At 43.4% G+C, this 25,800-nt stretch overlaps 1 protein-coding gene across 4 annotated transcripts in view; it reads right to left on the reverse strand.

Annotated features, from left to right (window-relative positions):
- ENOX1 (ecto-NOX disulfide-thiol exchanger 1) overlaps nt 1-25,800 on the reverse strand; it is an 899,109-nt gene that overhangs the window by 343,928 nt on the left and 529,381 nt on the right. For all 4 annotated transcript variants that reach the window (XM_075336870.1, XM_075336871.1, XM_075336868.1 and 1 more), the window contains one exon: nt 7,555-7,695. In XM_075336870.1, the coding sequence (XP_075192985.1) occupies nt 7,555-7,648 (94 nt within the window). In that variant the 5' untranslated portion in view covers nt 7,649-7,695. The remainder of the gene's footprint in view (nt 1-7,554; nt 7,696-25,800) is intronic.

Consider the following 25,800-nt stretch of genomic DNA (forward strand, 5'->3'; position numbering starts at 1 on the left):
AGGACTGACAGGGTGTCTGCACTATCACCAGCTATGATTAACAGAATTGTGGAGGATTTCGAGTGATATATGAGTAATTCATTTTTTAAAATTCCAATTGTCCAATTAAAAAAAAAAAAAATCCCCAACCTTAATTTAATGTCTAAAGAGCTGCACATATGACATACATAATGCAATAAAAAAGTCAGCCAATTTCTCGTCAGTGCAACCTTCTTCACAAACTGACCTTTATTTCTGTTTATAAAATGTCTGCTGGTGGACGGTCATGTGACTGGACCTGTCCATCAGGCTTGGACAATAGTGCAATACTTCCCATGGGGAATGCTGCTTTTCTATTGCATAGGTCTAGTCACATGACCCTCCACCACCAGCCACTGTATGGACAGAAGTGAAAGCTGCACTAAGAGTAGAAGGTGGACGACTATTTTAAATATATAAAATATGAAAATGTTATGCTCGTGAGGGACACACTGGATAGGGCCTGATGACAGGGGTTTACTACACAAGGGAGAGAGAAGTGATGGAAGGTTGAAGCTATTAAAATATTTGTGCAGTTCACGGGCCAGAAGAGGAGCTTTCCAGGTTGCTTTTGAATCTTTGGATGGTGGGAGAGGGTCAGATGTATTGGGGTACAATGTCTGCTGGATGGGAGAAATCCTGGGTGTTAGCACCTTCTATTATACACTTGGCAGCTTCTAGGCAGTCGCTCTAATCTATTATATGTGACTAACCGGCTGCAGGCAAGTATGGCGACAACCGTGTGACTGGCGCCTTATAGAAGCTTTATCTGTGCGCAGTTACAATACTAAGTATCCAATCGCCCCTCATGGATGGACCAGTGGATTTCTTTGTCTTGCTTCCAATTTTGACCTCATTTACCAAAATTTAATTTGGTTGCCAAATAAACAGCAGTGAGGCATATATATTGTTTTTACTTTTAATGATAAATTCACAGGATTTTATAAGAAAATATTTTTTCCTTTTTCTTTTAGAAATGTAGAACTTTATAACAATAGATGTAAATGGTGTGTGATAAAGATGTGAACATAGGATAGTGATTTCCTTCTTGGAATTCACAAATGTGTTACACAATGATTATTCAGAACAGTTGACCTTGTTCGTCAACACAGCCGACACACAAATATCCGCATTTTGGCTTTTCAAATGTCCTTTTGGAGCAAACAAGGGACAGACAACTTTACAGGTGGCAAAGTCAAGCGGCGATCAGTAACTATCATGTCACACTTCAGAAGCATTTCATGGAACAAATGTTTTGGACTGACTCAGATCACAGCCAAGCGAGTGACTAAAGAAACCTTGGGAAAAACAAACTTGACACAAGTTCCATGGTTTTGCATGTGTTTTCTTATTCGTTCTGAAATACGTCTTCACACTTGTCAAAATAAAGCCATCGTAAAATTGGTGAGTAACATCTCACACACATCAATCTGTCACAGAACGGGCAGCCCCTGTGCCTCTGTATTACATGTGTACAGTCAAGTAGGACATTTCTAGATAAAAAACACTGCCAGTTTAATGTTCAGCTGAGTTTACAGACCATACATTTCCTATATACAATACAGAGAGGTGTACATCTTAGGCCAAATTCACACAATCATCCGTGAGAACGGATCCAGCAGCAATCAGTTGACAAAAAAGTTGTGCAGATGCAACTTCTTGTCTGGCTAAACAATAACGGATTTCTACTAAAACATTGTGGGGTTGTTTTTTTAACCTTGAAGTCTATGGAAATCGAATTTGTTAAATAGCTATGCACTTTTTTAGTTATCAGACCAGCTTCAAATGGAATAAAATAGATGGCAACTTACATCCATTTTCCATAGTTTTCAATGTTAAAAAAATGGATCCAGTTGAATTATGATTTTTAGCAGGACAAAAAGTTATGGCTGCACAACTTTTTTGTCAACAGATTACAGATGGATCCATTCTAATGGATGATTACTAAAGTGTGAACTTAGCCTAAGGGGTACTTTGCACACTACGACATCGCAGGTGCGATGTCGGTGGGGTCATGTCGAAAGTGACGCACTTCCAGCGTCGCTCTCGACATCGTAGTGTGTAAAGCCTAGATGATACGATTAACGAGCGCAAAAGCGTCGTAATCGTATCATCGGTGTAGCGTCGGCGAAAACTATAATTACCTTGCTGCGACGGTCCGATGTTGTTGCTCGTTCCTGCGGCAGCACACATCGCTGTGTGTGAAGCCGCAGGAGCGAGGAACATCTCCTACCTCCTTCACCGCGGCTCCTGTCGGCTATGCGGAAGGAAGGAGGTGGGCGGGATGTTTACGTCCTGCTCATCTCTGCCCCTCCGCTTCTATTGGCCGCCTGCCGTGTGACGTCGCTATGACGCCGCACGGCGCGCCCCCTTAATAAGGAGGCGGGTCGCCGGCCATAGCGACGTCGCAGGGCAAGGTGAGTGAGTGCATGTGAAGCTGGCATAGCGATAATTTTCGCTACGCCATCTATCACCACATATCGCAGCTGCGACAGGGGCGGGGACTATCGCACTCGGCATCGCAAGCATCGGCTTGCGATGTCGTAGTGTGCAAAGTACCCCTCAGACTTTGCTCACATTATGGATAGAGTCTACATTGGAGCAGCGAAATGGAGGTTCTATCAATGGACACATACTCAGATGGTAGGCTGCAGTGTATGGCACGTTTTGTTTTTTTTCTTCTTTTAACCGTTTCATAGTTTTCAAGTGGAAACAAAAGCCCACTGAGTTCAGCCTATAACCTAGCATGTTGACACAGAGGAAGGTAAAAAAAAAACCTATGTTCTGGTCATGGGCATCTATACCTCTATAAATGTATCCAGTGATTTAATTTGCCATAGCAGCAGCCGCCTGGCACAGGTCACCAAAATTGAGTTTGCTGACCACTCACACCCAAGTCAATTTTTCCTTTTTGTCTTACCTTTTAGTACATAATTGTATATTTCTTTGGCCCAAGTGCAGGATTATATAAATGTATCTACATGAAAGCCAACTAGTGGACAACTCCTCCTTATACCCACTGTTTGCTCCCATTAAAATAGAAAAAAAAGCATATACTCACCTCCCCTGCTGGCGCCATTCCAGCACTGTCGGCCTCCTATTCTTGGGTCTCATGAAGTTGTTAAATGACATGAGTCTCGAGCCCAAGCACAGCCGGTTTCGCTCTACCCGCCTTGAGACATAAAAGTAATCAACAGAAGTGAGACCTGCAACTGGCCACTCATTTCCTGTTACTTAAATGTCCGAGGGCATGGAGAAGGAAGCCGGTCGTGATTGGGTGTCGGGTTCATGTAACAACTTCATGTGAGCCCCAGGAACGTGAGTGTCGGAACAGTGGAAACGGTGCCAGCAGCGAAGGTGAGAATAAGCATTTTTTTTTTTACTTTAATGGGGGCAAACATGTGGAATGAAGAGGGACTGTCCTAGTAGTGGGCAACCCTTTTAAATTTCAAATGCCATTTTTCCGCCTCCAGCTTAAAAAGACAACAAAACATCATTAATATATTAAAAGAGGGCCCAATACTGACCCTGTGCTATGCCACTGTAAACTGTGACCCAACCAAGAGAGAGTGTTCCATTAAATAACCACTCTGTCTCCTATCACACTTAGTTGTTAACCCAATTACGCAAATTTTCCCCTAGTCTCAATGTTCTCATTTTATGCCCCAACTTTTTATGTAATATTGCATCAAACACCCATGATATTACCCTGTCCAGTGTGGAAATATTTCCTCATAGAAACGGATCAGATTAGTCTGACAGGACCAATTTCTCACAATCCCATGTTGATGCTGGTTTATAATATTACTTTTATTGAGCTACTCCAGGATAGGATCTCTTACAAAACCATCACAGTAGAGAATAAATATATAGGCAGATAGTTTCCAGCCACAGTTTTTGACTGGTTGCTATGCACCAGTCCTGTGGTACAGATCCTGTTACTATTGAATCTTTTAATATTATAATAAAGAACTAATGGTCTGTCTATTAGAGAACTTAATTCCTGGTGTTATGGGGTGTATTTCATCAGGACCTCATGATTTGTTCATTTTAGTAATTGTGCCAGGTTAGGCAGGTGATATTTAATAGAGAATTGACGATATCCCTGTACATTTAATTGGGCAGAAAATTTTCTTGTGTCAATATTGAAGAGAAGACAATGTTTAAAAGATTGTCCGCCTGTCCCTCATCGTCTTTCACCATTTCAGCCAGAATATTTTTGCGGAGGCTAACACTTTAATTTTTAAGTCTATTTAAGTAGCTACAGAATATTTGTGGATTATTTTACAACAAGCTTTTTTTTTTTTAATAAAGATACAATCCATTTTTCTCTTGATAATTACTTGATGCCTCATCATTTCACCAATTACAGCTCTATTTAGCAACAATGCTTTTCTTTTATTTCTATCTAGTTTATTCCCATAGAGTATATATTGTGCACAGAAACTATACTGGAAGTTTTTAAACAGGTCCCTTTTTTTTGGTGTACTTTTATTTTTGAGGACATTGCATCAGTTTTCAGAAATGAGAATTTTTTTTAGCGAATGGAAATTATCCTTCTAGAAGTTTACCGTTTTGTAGTCCTAATCCTCCTTATGAAATATTGGTATACTACTTTATTCTGTAGTGCAAAAATGTTTTGGGGAAAAAAAAAACGGTACCCTATGTAAATATTTGGCATATATAAAAAAAAAAAGGCTGAAAGTATATTGCCATAAGAAGTCTGCATGAAAAGAAAGAATGACTGCCTGCTAAACGGATAATATGCATGACAGCCATGGCATATGGCAATATTCAAGATCTTAAACACTACCTACAGAATTCTATTCACGCAGGCTGTATACTTGTGTGCCTCAATCATTTATAGCACTTTGTGAGCAAAATAAAAAAATGTGGTGTGCTGAAACACTTTTGTGCGACTGGATCTAGCCTTGCTTCACGGGAGCACCTCATCGAGAACGTATGGGTAGATGGCTTCACTACAACATGACAATGGAAGTGAAATAAGCTTGCAATGTACAGTAGACCTTTAAAGGGAACCTGTCAGGTCCAATATCCACCCAGAACCACGAGCAGTTCTGGGTGCATATTGCTAATCCCTGCCTAACCGTCCCTGTATGCACTAGCACAAGTATTTCTAGAGATCTTTTACCGTATGCTAATGAGCGAGGGGACTAGTCCCCTGGGCGTTGGTTCCCCTGGCTAGTCGGCTCCATTAGCATGTTAGTATGCCCCAGTATGTGTGCTAACATGCTAATGAAGGCGTAGTGTCAGAGGATAATCTCATTCACCTCTCCACCGCCCGATGCTGGATTTCGGCTCAGTGCGTATGACCCCAGAGTTTAAGTGATGCGCACTATGAAGCCGAGTGTACGCGTCCTGGCTTCAAACTGAAGTAGTGCGCATGACCCAAACTCATGTGCACTGAGCTGAAATTCAATGTTGGGTGGCGATGACAGCGGATATGTAAGCGAGATCATCCATTGACGTTGCACATTCATTAGCATGGTAGCAAACCCACAGGGACATACTAACATGCTAAGGGGGCTGACTAGCAAGGGAAGCAACGCCCAGAGGACTAGTTGCTGGCCTCATTAGCATACGATAAAAGATCTTTAGAAACACTTTTTCTAAAGATCTCTTTATCTATGCTAGTGTATACAGGGACAGTTAGGCAGGCATTCGCAGTATGCACCCAGAACTGCTCATGGTCCTGGGTGCATATTGGACCTGACAGGTTCCCTTTAAGAGGATGAATTCTCCATTGTTATTTTGTATATACAGTGCCTACAAGTAGTATTCAACCCCCTGCAGATTTAGCAGGTTTGATAAGATGCAAATAAGTTAGAGCCTGCAAACTTCAAACAAGAGCAGGATTTATTAACAGATGCATAAATCTTACAAACCAACAAGTTATGTTGCTCAGTTAAATTTTAATACATTTTCAACATAAAAGTGTGGGTCAATTATTATTCAACCCCTAGGTTTAATATTTTGTGGAATAACCCTTGTTTGCAATTACAGCTAATAATCGTCTTTTATAAGACCTGATCAGGCCGGCACAGGTCTCTGGAGTTATCTTGGCCCACTCCTCCATGCAGATCTTCTCCAAGTTATCTAGGTTCTTTGGGTGTCTCATGTGGACTTTAATCTTGAGCTCCTTCCACAAGTTTTCAATTGGGTTAAGGTCAGGAGACTGACTAGGCCACTGCAACAACTTGATTTTTTCCCTCTTGAACCAGGCCTTGGTTTTCTTGGCTGTGTGCTTTGGGTCGTTGTCTTGTTGGAAGATGAAATGACGACCCATCTTAAGATCCTTGATGGAGGAGCGGAGGTTCTTGGCCAAAATCTCCAGGTAGGCCGTGCTATCCATCTTCCCATGGATGCGGACCAGATGGCCAGGCCCCTTGGCTGAGAAACAGCCCCACAGCATGATGCTGCCACCACCATGCTTGACTGTAGGGATGGTATTCTTCGGGTCGTATGCAGTGCCATCCAGTCTCCAAACGTCACGTGTGTGGTTGGCACCAAAGATCTCGATCTTGGTCTCATCAGACCAGAGAACCTTGAACCAGTCTGTCTCAGAGTCCTCCAAGTGATCATGAGCAAACTGTAGACGAGCCTTGACATGATGCTTTGAAAGTAAAGGTACCTTACGGGCTCGTATGGAACGGAGACCATTGCGGTGGAGTACGTTACTTATGGTATTGACTGAAACCAATGTCCCCACTGCCATGAGATCTTCCCGGAGATCCTTCCTTGTTGTCCTTGGGTTAGCCTTGACTCTTCGGACAAGCCTGGCCTCGGCACGGGTGGAAACTTTCAAAGGCTGTCCAGGCCGTGGAAGGCTAACAGTAGTTCCATAAGCCTTCCCGCTTCCGGATGATGCTCCCAAAAGTGGAGACAGGTATGCCCAACTCCTTGGAAAGCGTTTTGTACCCCTTGCCAGCCTTGTGACCCTCCACGATCTTGTCTCTGATGGCCTTGGAATGCTCCTTTGTCTTTCCAATGTTGACCAAGTATGAGTGCTGTTCACAAGTTTGGGGAGGGTCTTAATTAGTCAGAAAAGGCTGGAAAAAGATAATTAATCCAAACATGTGAAGCTCATTGTTCTTTGTGCCTGAAATACTTCTTAATACTTTAGGGGAACCAAACAGAATTCTTGTGGTTTGAGGGGTTGAATAATAAATGACCCTCTGAATAAACTTTTCACAATTTAAAAAAAATAAATAAAAAAAGAAATAACATTCTTTTTTGCTGCAGTGCATTTCACACTTCCAGGCTGATCTACAGTCCAAATGTCACAATGCCAAGTTAATTCCGAATGTGTAAACCTGCTAAATCTGCAGGGGGTTGAATACTACTTGTAGGCACTGTAGATCCAGCGCAATGGGACATCACACAGCCTAGGATATCACAGATGTATAGCACTCACACTAGGAGCTTCATCAATCCAGGCTTTTTTCCAGCACTGGGTGTCATGCACACATACATTTATAGAATATTCTAATTGTGAGACACCGCTTGATTCCTTACCTGTAGCCATTGTTTGAGCTGGGTCTTTCTGCAGCTGTTCAGTGCTTTTAACTATGGATACAGCTCTTAATGCATTGTTATCACATTGAGACATGAAAGCCTTTTTGTTAATTGAAGAGTCCACCAGCAACTTGTTAAGTTCTAAATGGAGAGAGAGAAAAAAAAAAGAGAAATGAAGCACAAAAACGTGTTAAGTGTTTAAACTGTCAGAAAACAAAATACGTCTGAGCCATCTGGAGCATGAGAAGGTCACAACAGTGATACTTCTGGGACATTAACTTTGCCTTCACTCGCGCTGCTGTTCAGTGGCCGCTACCTGCATTACATCAGATGTAGCTGTCACTGCGTCTGCCGCTGACCTGAACGGAAAAGATAGCACCTATAATTTTCTTCTCTTGATGAGACAAGACTGGCTCTGCGGGTGGATAGGTTTTTTTTCTACTCTTTAAAGGCAGCAGAGTCTCCATTGTGTTAGAAAAAGAGAGCCATGTGACCTCTGCTAGACTAGGATGCCACGTACCCACCCAAAAATGATCAGACAGCTCACAGTCAATTTACATAGAAAACTAGCAAGTCTAATGTCATTCTGAACTATGCAGTGATCATGTATTGAAAAATTATTCATATATCATAGGTTGTTTTCTGATGCCTCTAATTACCATGGTAGATTCCCACAAAATTATCTGGTGGGCCAGTGCGAGCCGACACAGGACCTAAAGGGGTATTCCCATCTCCAAGATCCTATCCCAATATGTAGTAGGTGTAATAATAATGATATTAGCAAATACCTCCTATTAAAAATGTAGTATAGCTCTGACAAGCTTTATCTCTTATCTCATGTGCAGGGCATTGCAGTATGGGTATCCCATGGGTATGACCACGAGCAACTAACTGTCACTATATGAGTGGTTATAAAGTGGAATAACCAAGCTGCAATGCCCTGCACACGAGGTAAGAGACAGCTCTATATGGAGAACTATACTACATTTCTAATTGGTTGTATTTGCTAATATTATTATTACGCCTACTACATATTGGGATAGGATCTAGGAGATTTGAATACCCCTTTAAGGTGCTTTTAACACAGATTATTCTGAACATGTGTTACTAGGAACACTCATTTTACGACAATATTTCAATGTAAATAGGCTGCTAATCATCCAGTGAATTGCAAAATGCTCTTTCATAAAGAGAAATTATATTTTAAGTAGCTCAAAAGATCGTCGTTTTCGGCAGCACATCGTTCTATGTAAGAGGATCTGTGCTGCTGAGAACAATGGCAACCTATGTGTACTGAATGATCTATTACAGATTGTTCAGTGCACAGAGTGGTGTCTGCCTGTGCAAACAGCCAATTAACCCATTAATGACCCACGACGCTCTATGTATGTATGTTATGTGTTTAAAATATTTTTTATTTTGAAAATTTGTGAGGAAGTACTTCCTCACAAATTTGAAGGAGTTGTATTGTCATTGCATTAATCATTCTTATGTTCTATAATCTTACCATTTAAGTACTATAAAAATGGGAAAGGGAGTAAAGGCCCCGTCACACTAAGCAACATCGCTAGCAACATCGCTGCTAACGAACAACTTTTGAGACGTTGCTAGCGATGTTGCTGTGTGTGACATCCAGCAACAACCTGGCCCCTGCTGTGAGGTTGTTGGTTGTTGCTGAATGTCCTGGGCCATTTTTTAGTTGTTGCTGTCCTGCTGTGAAGCACAGATCGCTGTGTGTGACAGCGAGACAGCAACAACTAAATGTGCAGGCAGCAGGAGCCGGCTTCTGCGGAGGCTGGTAACTACAGTAAACATCGGGTAACCAAGAAGCCCTGTCCTTGGTTACCCGATATTTACCTTTGTTACCAGCCTCCGCCGCTCTCACTGTCAGTGCCGGCTCCTGCTCTGTGCACATGTAGCTGCAGGACACATCGGGTTAATTAACCCGATGTGTGCTGTAGCTAGGAAAGCAGGGAGCCAGCGCTAAGCATTGTGCGCTGCTCCCTGCTCTGTGCACATGTAGCTGCAGCACACATCGGGTAATTAACCCGATGTGTGCTGTACTAGGAGAGCAGGGAGCCAGCGCTCAGTGTGCGCTGCTCCCTGCTCTCTGCACGTGTAGCTGCGTGAGCTGGTAACCAAGGTAAATATCGGGTTGGTTACCCGATATTTACCTTAGTTACCAAGCGCAGCATCTTCCACGCGGCGCTGGGGGCTGGTCACTGGTTGCTGGTGAGCTCACCAGCGATGCTCCAGCGATCCCTGCCAGGTCAGGTTGCTGGTGGGATCGCTGGAGCGTTGCAGTGTGACATCTCACCAGCAACCTCCTAGCAACTTACCAGCGATCCCTATCGTTGTTGGGATCGCTGGTAAGTTGCTTAGTGTGACTGGACCTTAAGGATAGGAAGAGGAGTATGGGGTTGAGGAGAGAAGTGAAATTTTTATTGGGGAGACTGGGAAGAGGGGGAAGGAAAAAGAGAGGGAAACTGGGAAAGGGAGAACATCTAATAAGTTGGTTGCAATATGAGAGAATATGAGGATTAAAACATATACAACAGTTATAATTGAGAACTATGAAATATATCACATTCGTCAACGTCTAGAGGATTTCAATATTATAAGAAAACCCGAGCTGAAGGCTAAATAATAAGATGATGTATGTTATGAGTAGTTTCCTGCCTTTGATGCAGGCCAGCACACCGAGCCTGCACCTTTCCCAGTAGATGAAGGCTGAATTATTCAGCCTTCATCTGCCTCTGAAAGCTGCAAGTGAAGACAATCTCTGACAGTGGCATTTAACGCGCACTGTTCCTAACCCTCATCAGCATGCCCATGGCGTGATCGCAGGATGCTGATGAGTTGTCATGAAAGCCTGGGGCCTGCTGATGACCGCTGTCTCTGTCATCTCAGTACTTTTATGAAAGCCAGCCTGTGGCCTCCATTCATCGGAGACTGATTTCTTCTGTATACAGCAATGCAATATATAAAACAAGTGATCAGACTACTGCAGGTTCAAGTCACCTAGGGGACTTATTACACGCAGTACAAAAGTAAAAAGAATATGAAAAATACAAAAAAAACCCCAAAAACATAAAACGTTCATATCACCCCCCTCCTTGTGGAAACTAAAATACACATGCATCAGATTTTGTCTGAGAATAACCAAATAACCAAAAGCAATATGATACAAATTTACAAAAACATATATGTTTATAAAATACCAACCACAACATTTCTCTGAGGCACAAAACTAATAAACAGTCTGTACCAATAAAGACGTTCTGCCACGAACAAAGTACACTTTAATCAATAAATCTTGGAGTAATAATAAATTCCACAATTGAATGTGTTAAAAAATGTTCCTGTGCTGAGATAATCTTATAAATGTGTCCTGTTGTGTACTAGTATTTGCTGTGTGAGTCCATGTAGAGCTGCTCCAGTTCATGGTAGGCACAAACCTCAGCTCCTGGACAGAAAGTCACTTACGATAGAAAATCACTTATGATAAGTGAGTATACAGATACAGAAAGTCACTTATGATAAATGAGTATACAGATACAGAAATTCACTTATGATAAGTGAGTATACAGATGAAACAGCAGGGGCTTACATCTGCTACTTTCTCAGGTAACGCATTTCCCTGCCTGTTTTATCACAGGAGCAAGCGATTCAGCTTGGTCTTTAGCCCTCTCACCTCATCATACATCAAATCAGTGACATAGGAGCTCACTCAGGCTATATTACTTTATTAACCATAAACTGGAGAAGTTCGGCATAGTCAGGCATAGCAGGTGCACATGTATAGAGTTATCACAATACAATACCACATTTTTTTTTTTTTTTTTTTAACACATCCAACTGTGGAACTTATCATTATTCCAAAAACTATTGATTAAAATGTTCCTTACTTGTAGGGCAACCCCTTTAAAAAGGATTTGTCATCAGATTCATGAAAAGCCAGCTGGGGTGTAAGTATAATAATCTACAACAGGTCCCCAACCGGCTTCTCATCACCCTACTCAGGTTGACTGACAGACCTTCCACAATATACTAGTGACAGATTTCCTTTTAAAACAAAAGTGTCCAGATATTTTTCCATGCCAGATATTAGCAATGAGACATGATGAGCGGGCCAAGCGACATTTTATGACACAAAACTCAATGAATAGTCAATGCGTTTAGATTAATCATTCCAACCACCACTGCCAGGACCAGGAATCTGACTTTTCAAAAGTTGTCACTTTTCCCAGAATGGGATAAATTATGGGTTTGCAGAATGCATGAAAGAGCAACTTCATATTCAGTATACAAAACCATATAATGCTAACTATTTTATATCATACTAACGGCTTATGATTGCAGCCTGCACATTTCTAGATGGAGTATAATTTTATGCAGCACAAAAACAGATGCGAGCAAGATATGACTTCTAAGAGACCCACAAAACAAATCCAAATGTAGTAAGGCTAGCAACATCTCGTACAGTATATGCAGAAGACATATTACAAAAATACGCAGTTTACTGTAAAAGCAAGAAAAATTCACATAAACAAAGGGCAACAGTGTTTACCTGCCCAGGCCACAGGATCCAATGCACTCACAGGGTGCAGCAAAACCCCATAATAAAGATGGAGGCAACAGGTGCAAACCCCTGATGGAGCAGCCACTCACACTGCCACTCCATGGAGGGGTGATTGCTTAATATTAAAATTGCACACACATGGCTTGTATAGGGCGCTGTTCACACATGTAGGTGCACCGTGTCTGGCTTACAGTCTATTGATGACGCCCATACTATTAGACTAGGCGGCTGCCCAGCCCTATATAAGTGACCACACAGGAACCTCTGTAGTTTATAAGGCCTACATTAATGGGCCGTTAAAATTTTTTTGGGGGAAAATTGAATCTCTTTTTTTTGTGGTTTAATGTAAAAGAAAACTCCCAACCTGTAAGCATAATTACTTGACTGCATCATTATCATGCTCATAAACATATAGAATTTAACATTTGTAAGAACTTTCTCGAAGGTCAATTGGCCGTGGATCATCAGTTAATATGCCTTTCCTACATACTGCATACCAAAATATACCCAAAAAAATTCCCCGATCAACATAGGGTTAAATTAACTGTAAAAACAGAATGCTCCTGAGAGCAGCTAGAGGTACCCCAACTCAAGATCATTAAAGCATAGCCAATTATTTAAAGAAAAGAATATTAATGAAATCACTTCCTCATATAGGCAGCAATATTTTATATAGGAAAGGCATATTAACAGTTGGTCCGCGGCCAATTGTGCTGCCTATATGAAGAAGTGATTTCATTTATATCCTGTCCTTCTGTTCATTTAATCTTAGCCAATCATTTGTTTAATAAATGTTAGGCTATGTGCGCACGTTGCGTACTAGCCCTGCAGAAATTTCTGCAGCGATCTGAAGAGCACATGTGCGCTTTAGATCGCTGCAGAAATGTCCGTAGTGAGCGCCGATTCCATGCGCTCTGCCTGCAGCTCCTCCCATAGACAGAGCAGGAGCTGCCGGCAAAGCGCAGGAAAGAAGTGACATGTCACTTCTTTTTGCGCAGCGCTTCGGCAGTAGCCGAAGCGCTGCGCTCTGAGACGCCACGTGCGCACGGCCCCTGCACAATCTCCATAGACTGTGCAGGGGACGCAGGACGCATGCAGTTACGCTGCGCTGCAAAGCGCAGCGTAACTGCATGAATTTACGCAACGTGCGCACATAGCCTTAATGTTTTAATGATCTTGAGTTAGGGTACCTCTATTTGCTCTCAGGAGCAATCTGGGTTTATTGCACGATGTCACATAAGCCCTGCAGCAAATCGGCAGGCATTTCCCTTCCATTTTTTTTGCTTCCACACATCCGGTTTTTGCTGTGCGGCGCAATCCGGTGCTTTGCAGAAAAACCGCAAATGTTTTTTTTTGCCGCCGGTTGCGGTTTTTTTGCATAGACTTACATTAGTGCCGTATTGTGCCGCATGGGCTTGTGTTCGGTCCTGTTTTTGCCGCATGCGGCAGATTTAGCCAATGCAGTGGCCGGATGGAACGTTGCCTGGCACGTTTGAAGTAGTGTGTGTGTGCGCAGGAGCATGATGAAAGACACGGTGGGAGATGTAGGACGGGTCATCCACATGAAGCAAGAAGAGAGGAGGCGCTGGATCAAGACCAGTGATGCCCATTGGTGCAGACCGACCCTTGGTGAGAGTGTAATAAAAGCTATTTTTTATGTTATGCAGATTGCCTTGGAGACTTGTGTACAATATTCTAGAATACTGCATATAAGGGCTTACAGGTGGTGGCTCTACTTTATATGGGAAAACCTGGTGACAGATTCACATTATAATCTCTGACCATCTATGGCTGAGAGACTCTCCCTCTCTTACATGCCCTTTTTATATAGTTATGTGACTTAAGGGGGCTTTACACGCTACGATATCGTTAATGATTTATCGTCGGGGTCACGTCGTCAGTGACGCACATCCGGCGTCATTAACGATATCGCAGCGTGTGACACTTTTGTGCAACCTAAAACGATCGCAAAAGCGGCCAAAATCGTTTGCCGCGGAGAGGTAGTCCTAAAAACAAAAATCGTTTAACGCTCATTAGCGAAGTTGTTCCTCGTTCCTGCGGCAGCACACATCGCTATGTGTGACACCGCAGGCGCAAGGAACATCTCCTTACCTAAGTCCACCGGCTATAAGGAAGGAGGTGGGCGGATGTTTACGTCCTGCTCATCTCCGCCCCTCCGCTTCTATTGGACGCCTGCCGTGTGACGTCGCTGTGACGCCGCACGACCCCGCTCCCTTAGAAAGGAGGCGGATCGCCGGCCAGAGCGACGTCGCAGGGCAGGTAAGTGCGTGTGACGGGGGTGCGCGATTTTGTGCGCGACGGGCAGCGATATGCCCATGTCGCACAAAAGATGGGGGCGGGTACGCACGCTAGCGATATCGGCAATGATATCGTAGCGTGTAAAGCCCGCTTTAGTTGAAAATTGATCTTTCGGCTGTTTTCATCAGTAACACCAATTCCAATTTCCAACCTTTTGTTAATTCTATCCTAACTTTTTTGAGACGTGTTGCAATCATCGATTTCTATATTAGATATTTTTTCTATGGTGAAGAAAATATGGCTATAGGATTTTCAAATCATTTCCTTCTTATTTTTGTTACATTTTAAATAGCGGCCCAACTTTTAAAGGAATTGGGATTGTCTTATAAAGAGATCATCAATATACCTTTACCCATTTACACCTTTACAACTTTCTCTACAATATACAGACCCCCAAACACTATTCCTGTGCGCGCTTGTAGCAGCTACCTAACACTTTATACAATTATACGCAGGGCCTTACACTTTTATCCACGGGGATGAGCTTCATTCCTTGCATCTCATTTATATGTATGAAGTAGGACACTAATTATCTGCATAAATGCATGCTCTTGACTTATAATTATGATATATTCAATCTGATGTCCTGACCTGAAACGCTCTGGAGCTGGATGGCGAAATATATTATAAAATAGAATATAAAATAATGATAAAAGACAAGCTAATGAGGTAATTATGAAAAAAAGGCAGACTTACATTGACAATATCTGGCAACATCTCCTGCTATTTCTTTTACTTTGTACAATCAATATAATCTGAATTTGTTTTAGGCTAAGTTCACATTTCCCTTGTTTTGCATCAGTCACATGCGTTGCTTGACGCATGTGACTGATGCGTTGTACAACGGATGACAACGGTGACAAAGAAAAGAATTTCTTTGTCGGACTCCGTTGTGCGGGGGGCGGAGTTCGGGGGGCGGAGCTGAGGACGTCAGTGCCGCGGTCTGCAAGGCTGGGGACAGGTGAGTGTGTGTGTGTGTCTACATGCGTGTGTACATGCGGAGTGCGGGAGGGGGCGGAGCGCGAGGGGGCGGAGCCGAGCGGGGCCGTGTAGCTGAGGACGTCAGTGCCGCGGGGACTGCAGGGCTGGGGACAAGTGAGTGTGTGTGTGTGTGAGTGTGTGTCTGAGTGTACACATGCGGAGTGCGGGAGGGGGCGGAGCCGAGTGGGGAAGTGTCGGCCTCCTTGCACACTGTATCCAGGGTAAATATCGGGTATAAGCAAAGCACTTTTTGCTTGGTTACCCGATATTTATCTTGGATACCAGCTTAGCGAGGGCTCCCTGCACCCGTAACCACTGTAAATATCGGGTAACTAACCAAAGCGCATTGCTTGGTTACCCGATGTTTATCCTGGTTACGGAGGTGGGGAGCCAGAGAGCGCATGCGCAGCGAAATCCTACGGATCGCGCTGCTTAAAAAACGTTACATGCTGCGTTGCTCCAGCCCGGCGGTCAGTTAAAAAACGACTGACCGCGACGCAGCGGATGCAACGCAGCATCATCAGTCACAATCCGTCACTAATAGAAGCCTATGGGGAAAAACAGGATTCCTGCAAAATATTTTGCAGGATACGGTAATTCTTCAAGGCTACGGATTGTGACTGATACAAAACAACGGAAGTGTGAACTTAGCCTTAGATGTAAATTTACATTTCATTGTGGGAAATACAAAGTGGTTTTTAGTGTTTGATTCTAAAGCAAATCTTTTATTTAATGTACAAACGAATAAATAAGTTTTCAATAGCTGTTTATAGACTCAAATAAGATCCAACAAAGGTTTTGGAGAGGCAAAAAAATATAATTCTTATGTTTCAAGGCATCATACTTCATACCCAACACATGGAAGTCTATGGATAACGCTTCCTTGTAAGACATACATGAGTGTTCATAAGCTAGACCAAAATCACACAAGTTTTATTCAATTTTCTGAATAAAATGTGTTCCGGTATACATACGCGCGCGCGCGCACACACACACACACACACACACACACACACACACACACACACACACACGTATATGGACAAAAAGATGCATAATGGCTGGCTTGATAGACAGGTCCACTTGTAAGAGTGAGGTTGCATGTGATTTTTTTTTTCCTGCTACTTAATAAAAACTTGGATGATAAAACTACATAAAAAATATGAGTCCATTAACAGTACACACATCAGTAGGGATAATTTCCACGTGCAAAAACACACAATGATATTATATTCCCTTAATGACCAGCATCCTAGCAGTAAAAATCACTATGTCAAAGGGACAATTTTGCTGTTTATAGCCAGATGTCAATCTCTACTGGGACCATCACAGACAGATACAAACATATAAGACAACAAGCAGCACACTAATACTGGAATATGCAAATATTATTTGCGGATATTAAATCTTACTGATGTGTGGGGGGTGAAATTCCATCATTTTATCTGGAGACGTCATCTGTAACAAAAGCTACAATAAGCTATACCAGTCCCAGCAAACACTGCTTAAATATGTCTACATCCCATTATCAGCACAGCAGGGATATTGTCTAAAGTTATAAATTAAAAGCTCCATCTATTATGGAAGCACATTAATCTGAAAGTGCGGACAGTAAATGTTAGAGCCTTTCATGAATAGCTTGGTGAAAAACATCTGACGAGAAATGGAGACCTTGCAATGGTACTGGCTTGTTCGTTTGGACATCTCTCCAGTGCAAAGACGTCTCCTCACATCTTAAGGCCCCATATACAGTAGACTAATGTTAGCTGAAATGGCCGATATTGAAAGGTTTGGATGCCAGTCTTCTGTGTATGGAGGCACCGGCCGACTAATGGTTGGGGGAGATTTCAATCATGCTTATCCAATTTTGCACCCTGATCACATTGTCCTCCTGGAGACAACCCTCCGGTAGAAGTGCCCGTTGGCAGCTTTCTCATGGAGAACACAGGAGCGCTCGGGTGAAGGAGCTCTCCTGTGTACGGGATAGTCCGCTAATGTAACGCCAGCTTTACTAATGGGACATAGCCGGGGTAGAATAGTGAATGACGTGCTCTTACTTTGTTGTGTTATTTATTGTCGAAGCCATTATATGGAACGGTTGCCACTTGAGATGAGACTGACAAATGAAGCAAACTTAACTACATTTTAGAGCCCATCAAGGTTGTCACAAAACTTTGTACAGGCCCTGAAAAGCAATGAGAAGCCAAAGCTTTTCTTATATACCGTAATTATCTGACTTTTCTATAATTCTTAAACAGAACGGCAAAAAATAGACTCAAGAATAACCAATATTTTCCTTCTACCCAGTACAGTGCGTTTTTACAGAAGTCAATGTGCAGTGTACAATTGTACATTACGTGTATGGCATACATCAGCTATACATTTGCGAGAGTGATTCTTGGTTTAAAAGTCATATATAACTTAATGTATGGAAATCGGTATTAGTCACTAACTTTTCCATCACCATCTAGAAAATTAACTTTTCCACAATTCCAAAAAATATGCACATAATCTATATTATAATATTTAAAAAAATAATTTAACATCATAAGGCTGTGTGCATAGTTGCGTTTTTGCCGCGTGGTTTCTTGCAAATTTTCACAAATCTGCAAGGCTATCCTAATGCCAGCAAAGCCAATGAGAATCCTCTAGAACCGAGGAAGGTACTCTACAGACATGTACGTATAGAAAGCCTACTTCCACCAACTCCCTCCTGAGATGAGACCGTACTCATTCAGCTCTCCTCAGGAGGGGGATACCTAAAGGAAAGTATTTGAGGATATGGCGTAACTGTTCAGATGATGTTTCCCTTAGAGTGCAAGCGGATGACCTGAAAAAGAGGTTTTTGGACCGAGGTTACCCTATTAATATATTAGGGAAAGCCTTTAAAAAGGCAAAATCAATAAGAAGGTCAGACCTTCTGAAACCTACAAAAAAAGAACCAAATGACTCTAACAAGATTCAGCACCACCTTTTCTAATGGCTCCCATTTGGTAAGAGATATTTTGAGAAGGCACTGGTTAATCTTGACGATGTACAAAGACCTTGGTACAACAGTGTGCCCCTATCTCCATGTCACGTACCGAAAGGGAAGATCTTTGAGGGATAAGTTGGTCCACAGCCACTTTGTGGCACCTAAACAGCACACATGGCTTAGATCAGATGGCAAAGGGTGTTATAGATGTGGGGACTGCGTATCATGTCCCTCCATTTCACCAAGTAGGACTTTTAAATCTAACGTGACTCAGGAGTCCTTTGTCATTCATGACTTTATAAATTGCCGTACAAAAGGCGTGATTTATAAAGCAACATGCATGTGCAGATTGGAATACGTTGGTAAAACGAGGAGGAAGTTCTGTCGACGTATAGGCGACCACATGGGAGACATTGAACACGACAGTGACACCTCACTGGCGCGACATGTGAATGTCTCCCATGCTGGATGGAAGGATGCGGTCAAATTCTATGGCATTGATAGAATTGAAAAACCAATAAGGGGGGGGGTGATTGGGATCGGATGATCCTGTAAAAGGAGGCTAAATGGATCTTCTGCTTCAATACAGTCTCCCCCTCTGGTTTAAATCAACAATTAAATTTTGGGTGTTTTATATTAACTGGTTGTATCCAAAATCCCTAATATGTCAATTAGATCTAAATGTGGGTGATTTTTCATCCCTGCATTTTTGTATTACCCTAAACCACACAGAGAATCCGGAAGCATAGTGCACAAGTTCAGGTTTTTTTCCTTGTGGATTTGGTTACAGAAAAAAATCAGCATCATGTCAGTTCTTTCTGCATTTTTACCATTGAAAGAAACAAAATGCACTCAAAAAATGCGGCAAAAAGACACGTGTTTTGCGGCAGTGTTTTCCTGCCATAACATGCAGATTTGGTTGCAGAATGTCTGACACGTGCATATAGCCTAAACAAACAAAAGCCATCACTTGCATGTATTCCATGGAGTAGATAAGGCTTCAATCAGACATCCAATTGATCTGATCAGGAGGTGGTCAGTCATCAGTTTTTCTCCTATGTGAAGGAAAACAAAAAAAAAAAAAAAAAGTTTCTCGACCTTCTTTATTCTAACAGTCCATGAAAATCGGAGGGTACTCAAATGTCATCCAAGTGCAGTCCGATTTTTTCAGGACGGATAGGCTTGCATTGCCAATTTTGATCCGATCAGTGGATCACAATTGGATATGTCTCAGTGATTTTTCATAGATCGCATGGTCCGAGAAATGCACAGACATGTGAATGGCCCATAGACTATCATGGGTACAAACTACGATCCGTGAAAACCCCTTATGGCACTTGTTAAAATCAGATGAGGCCCCATGCAAATATTGGGGCGGCACAGTGGCTCAGTGGTTAGCACTACAGTCTTGCAGCGCTGGGGTCCTGGGTTCAAATTCCACCACGGACAATATCTGTGAGGAGTTTGTATGTTCTCCCTATGCTTGTGTGGGTTTCCTCCGGGATATCTCCAGTTCGGAAAGGAAATTTAGATTGTGAGCCCCAATGGGGACAGTGATGCTGATGTATGTAAAGTGCTATTTGTTTATGGACCTGGGAAAAAGCTAGTGTTAATTAAAAAGCTACTAATACATATTAGCAGAACCATCTACGATATACAAGTCTACTTTGCCGCCTTCTGCTATAGACACATTTGGTGCTGGATCTGCTCTTCGTCTGAACTGTTTCTTACCTGCGGTTCATCCGTCCGGGTCACAGCAGGAGTTGGACACAACACTTCATCTACCAGTATATACAAGCTATTGCCACCTCGTGCTGGGCACTTCGCGTGTAAACCTTGTAAGGAAGGAAACCTCTAAAGGCGTTCTGCCGTGAACCGGACAAGTGTCATTAAGATGCCTGGGTAAATCAGTGACATATTCCTGTGAACGAGGTCGGCTCTGCTACTCTATTAGAGAAAACGTACCTTGAAGGAATTACACATCACAGTGTGAACCAGTGTAAGCCAGCAGCAAATTACCATTTAACATATGTATGTGGATGGTCACAACTAGAAATTGTGTTACTTTTTACACATAAGTAACTAATGAAGTAGCTGTAACATGGGCTTGAGGCAATACAGGAGTCACATTAGACATTCAGACACATAAGCGATCTGCATAGCGAGCATTTACGTATAAAGCAGCTACCTCCGGCCATAATACACATCATAGATCAGCTATAATGCCACGGCAAGAACTATAGAACTGATACACCTTCAAAGTATTTATTAAACAGCTAAATACAATATTTAAAGACCTACATAAAATAAAACATGCAACAATGAATTAAATAAATAAATAAAAAATTACCTAAAAAAAGATTTTAAAAAATTTACAGACATGGATAATTTTTGGCTAAAATGGCTTGGCTTCTCCTGATAGTTAAATGTAACTGTCACCAGGTTTTTGCTAAATAATCTGAGAGCTGCATGATGTAGGGACAGAGGGTCTGATTCCAGTGATGTCACTTCCTACACTGTTTGGTGCAGTTTCGATAGAATCCAAGCCTCAATTGTAGTGGTCATAATGCTAATTTGTACATAATCCCACCTATACGCATGACTGACAGCTTCTGATGCACACTGTGAATTGTCCACAAGCTATCAATCAGTGGTGTGGTGGGGTTACACAGAATAGCCTGACCGGCTTGCAAATGCAATTTAATAAGGCAGTGATAATCTCCTGCTGATAAAACACTGATTGCATTGAAACTATAACCCACAATCCAGTAAGTGACAGCCATGGAATCAAGCTTGCTTTCCCTGTTATTCTGCTCCTAGATTAAACAGCAAAAACCTGCAGACAGTTTCCCTTAACTACGAGAATAAGAATTCCTCAGCACAAGTGGGAAAGGAACACACTAAAGGAGGCGTTTCCACATCCATTAAGAAGTTTTTCAGTAATAACCCATATGTGAAATAACTTTACATTGATGAAGCCTCTACACTCATGACCTGGAGCATAACTAGGCTTACATTTTAGATACAGTTATGAGAAATTGCGTTAGTCCAACAGCTATTTCTCCCGACTTCAGAGCAGGTATATACCTTTTTCAATGGGCAGAAGAGAACAAGCCTCTAGGACAGTCATGGCGAACCTTTTACAGGCAGAGTGCCCAAACTGTAGTTCTAAACCCATTTTTTTTTCCGAAGTGCCAACCAATCCTTATATGTAAATAATTGATTTTAACAGTACCTTTGCCGTCTTCTCTTCAGCAGGGGCATCACGCTCATTCGTGCTTACCACACATTGAAGCTGAGCCCTTTCCAGACACAGCAGTTGGATTGATCTTTCTGGAAATAAATTGCAGCATATTAGACAGAGATTTTAGCATGGAATGCAATCAGATGTCACCCTGTAATCCACATCTACATTTCAAAGTCTGAACATCTTGAAATCCCATAAAGACGTACGAGTGGCTCCCCTCCCCTTTCATTGTGTAGTTATGTCCTCTTCCTGGTAAACATGTCCATCCTGATATATATTTCCTACATTCTGGTATATTTGTCCACATCATGGCCCCATCCTGGTAAATGTACCCCATTCCTGGTAAATGTACCCCATCCTGATAAATGTCACCCTTCCTGCTAAATGTTCCCCATCCTGGCATTTTTCCTCATCCTGGCATGTTCATGTACCCCCATCCTGGCATGTTTCCCCCCCATTCTGGTAAATGTATCCCCCTTACTGGTAAATGTATCCCCCATACTGGTAAATGTACCCCCCATACTGGTAAATGTACCCCTTCCTGCTAAATGTACCCCATCCTGGAATGATTTCCCCCATCCTTGCAGCCATGTTTCCCCCATCTTTGCAGCCATGTTTCCCCCATCTTTGCAGCCATGTTTCCCCCATCTTTGCAGCCATGTTTCCCCCATCTTTGCAGCCATGTTTTCCCCGTGCTCTCCATGTTTCCCTCGTGCTCCCATGTTTGCCCCATGCTGGCTCTGTCCCCCGTGCTCCCCATGTTTGCCCCGTGCTGGCTCTGTCCCCCGTGCTCCCCATGTTTCCCCCGTGCGCTCCATGTTTCCCCCGTGCTGGCTCTGTCCCCGTGCGCTCCATGTTTGCCCCGTGCTGGCTCTGTCCCCGTGCGCTCCATGTTTCCCCCGTGCTGGCTCTGTCCCCGTGCGCTCCATGTTTCCCCCGTGCTGGCTCTGTCCCCGTGCGCTCCATGTTTCCCCCGTGCTGGCTCTGTCCCCGTACGCTCATGTTTCCCCCGTGCTGGCTCTGTCCCCCGTGCTCCCATGTTTCCCCCGTGCTCCCCATGTTTCCCCCGTGCTGGCTCTGTCCCCCGTGCTGGCTCTGTCCCCCGTGCTCCCCATGTTTCCCCATGCGCTCCATGTTTCCCCCGTGCTGGCTCTGTCCCCCGTGCTCCCCATGTGTCCCCCGTGCGCTCCATGTTTCCCCCGTGCAGGCTCTGTCCCACCCCCACATCTTGGCACAGCCGCACAGAGGCTAAAAATAAAAAAAACTCACCTTCTGGCCCCCACTCCTCCACTGCTGCGTCCTCAGTCACTTCAGTTCCCGCGCGGCCACAAGACACCGGCACCGCCTACTGACGCTCCTCCGTCTCCTAGGCAACAGGCCTGCAGCCCAGGAGAGGAGGCGTGTCAGAGCGAGGAGAAATGTCTCCTCTGCTAAACACCAGTTTGAGCTGCTGGCGCGACCACACCAGCAGCTCAAACTGGCGCAGTGTGGCGACAGCGCGCGTGCCAGCACAAACGGCTCTGCGTGCCCTGTCTGGCACGCGTGCCATAGGTTCGCCATCACTGCTCTAGGATATCCTTCTGTGGGTGGATTATATTGTTCGGATTGGTCATGTTGAAAGCCAGCATGCATGATCCTTCAATATCTCCTGCCAGGGGAAGACACGTGAAAAATCTAATACACAATTGATGGTCAGCTAATCCCACTGAAATTATGCCATGTGGAAACCTAATCTAATGTGTAAGGACATCTTTCTATTTCTGAACCCATATTGTCACATTTTTTCAATAAATCAATTTATAGATATATTTTTTTGAAGCTTACAAGCAAATTATTCCTCTCTTTCCTAAATAAAACATTACTACACTTCTTGACTGATATTAAAGGAATAGTGAAGTTGGATCCAATGACACTGCCGATACATAACACATGTGCATCCCTCGCTCTTGGTATACATCATCTTGGTAGACTTGGAATGAAGGATCAAAGGCAAATGGGGAAAATGCCTGCAGATGGACAGAGTTTGGTGACACTATCAAACTAAATAACCATCCAACTAAACGAGAGAAGACTGCCATTATCTGCGCGGAAATGTCTATTTCCACAAGAGGCCTGTGATTTAGATTTTAACAATTAGCATAATGATTAACCAATCTGCCACACAGGTATCGCATGTTGTCCATCTATTGTCACCTTATAAAGGTCTTAAAGGGAATCTGTAGGCTCTTAAATAGGGCTGAGCGGATCCGTACTGTAAAAGTCCGGACCCGTACGGTTTCAAACATTTCCAGTTGCCGGACCCGGATCAGGAATTCCGGGTGCACGATCCGGATACGGCACTGGGGAAAATAACTGAAAAATAAAGAAAAACAGAATTAAAACAGCATTTCATACTTACAGAGACTCGGTGTCATGGTGGCACACTGCTTCCGTGTCGCGCATTCACTTCCTGTACTGTGCATCGTATACACACAGCTTTCCGTGTTTTCGCCGCCCACTGGCCGTCCTCTCGTCTGTGATTGGTTGCAGGCAGACGCGCCCCCAGCCTGTAACAGTATCTGCCTGCCATGCAGTCATCGCAGCTCAGTAATTGCACAGCCAGCGGTCGTGCTCTATGGCCGTGGGCTATGTAGCAGAGCTGAAGCACCGTGGGACCTAGTGTGTATTACGCCTGAGCCGCAGGGTGTTGGGGGTTAATAAAGAGGTGAAGAAGGGTAAGTGTTTTGTACTTTATTACAAATAAAGGATTTTTCTCTGTGTCTGTTTATTTACTGTCATTTACAGGTTAGTGTGATGCAGGTATCTCAGACGCCTGTGCCATCACTAATCTAGGGTTTAGTAGCAGCTGTGTGCTGCTATTAACCCCTTATTAGCCCGATTGCCACCGCTCCAGGGCAGTCGAGAAGAGCTGGTAAAGCACCGGGATTGTCACATCTAATGGATGCGGCAATACCGGGCGACTGCGGGCTAAGAATACCAGCCACCGGCCAGCTTCATCATGGCTGGGTATCAAAATTAGGGGGAACCACATATCATACATATTTTTTTAAATTATTTATTTAAATTAAAAAAAAAAAAAGCCGCATCATCAGTACAGCCATGCACACTTCTGACAGGAGTGTGCATGTGTTTCTGTGTACATGCACGCTCATGCTCAGAGAGTGCAGGCTGTGCCGGCTGGTGTCATGTCAGACTTGTACGAGTCTGACAGCTCATCACCGGCACAGCCACACACTTCTGACAGTAATGGGCATGTGTTTCTGAAAGACATGCACGTTCACCATACTGACCCGCAGACACTTGCACTGCTTTCCCCGCCCACCGGCCGTCCTATCGCCTGTGATTGGTTGCAGTCAGGTGACACGCTGTCACTCAAGGTGGGGGAGCGTCTAACTGCAAAAAATGACATGCCCCGGTGGGCGAGCAAAACAATTAATATTAAATTGTCGGCTCCGGAAGGAGTTTGCTGCCATGACACAGCCTCGGGTGAGTACAAAGCGCACGCTCCTACCCCCCAATCCCCTCCACAAATGTTTTTAATCTCCGGATTCTGGTCCTAATACACTTATATGGGCACTGGAACCTGGAGCGGATCCGGATTTTTTTTTTTAAATCTGGCAGGGATCCGCCGGTCTCGGATTTTTGCGAATTCGATCAACTCTACTCTAAAAGGGTTATTCCACCAGTGTTTACTTCCATATTGTGAAATGAATATAATTAGTGATGTTATAAGAATGGGACATGGTCAGGAGTACGGACATGGGGACAAGAATCTGCAGGGCTCCAGCTTTTCCGGCTCCCCTAATTTGATTGACTGGTCTCTTACACTAAGCAAAAAGGGTGGGCCTGTATAATCGAGCTTGTAGGGTGAGGAGAAGCCCGAGGAAGACACCCAGTAGACTCCTCTTGTCCTGCATTGTGTGTTTTTCAAGTGTTTTGTTTTCTGAAAAGCTTCCACATTTCAGGACACAATCTAGGTTTGTCGTGCAGTGAGGGAGCCCATCAGAATATAATGCTAATGTTGTTCCAGCAGCATTAAATGAATGACAGGTTCCCTATTACAAAAATAGGCAACATGGCAATACAGACACTTGATGACACTCTGCTCATTAAGGATATATTCACATCTGTGTTAGAGGCTCA

The sequence above is a fragment of the Anomaloglossus baeobatrachus genome, chromosome 2, assembly GCF_048569485.1.
Source record: "Anomaloglossus baeobatrachus isolate aAnoBae1 chromosome 2, aAnoBae1.hap1, whole genome shotgun sequence".
In the NCBI taxonomy this organism is placed as follows: Eukaryota; Metazoa; Chordata; class Amphibia; order Anura; family Aromobatidae; genus Anomaloglossus; species Anomaloglossus baeobatrachus.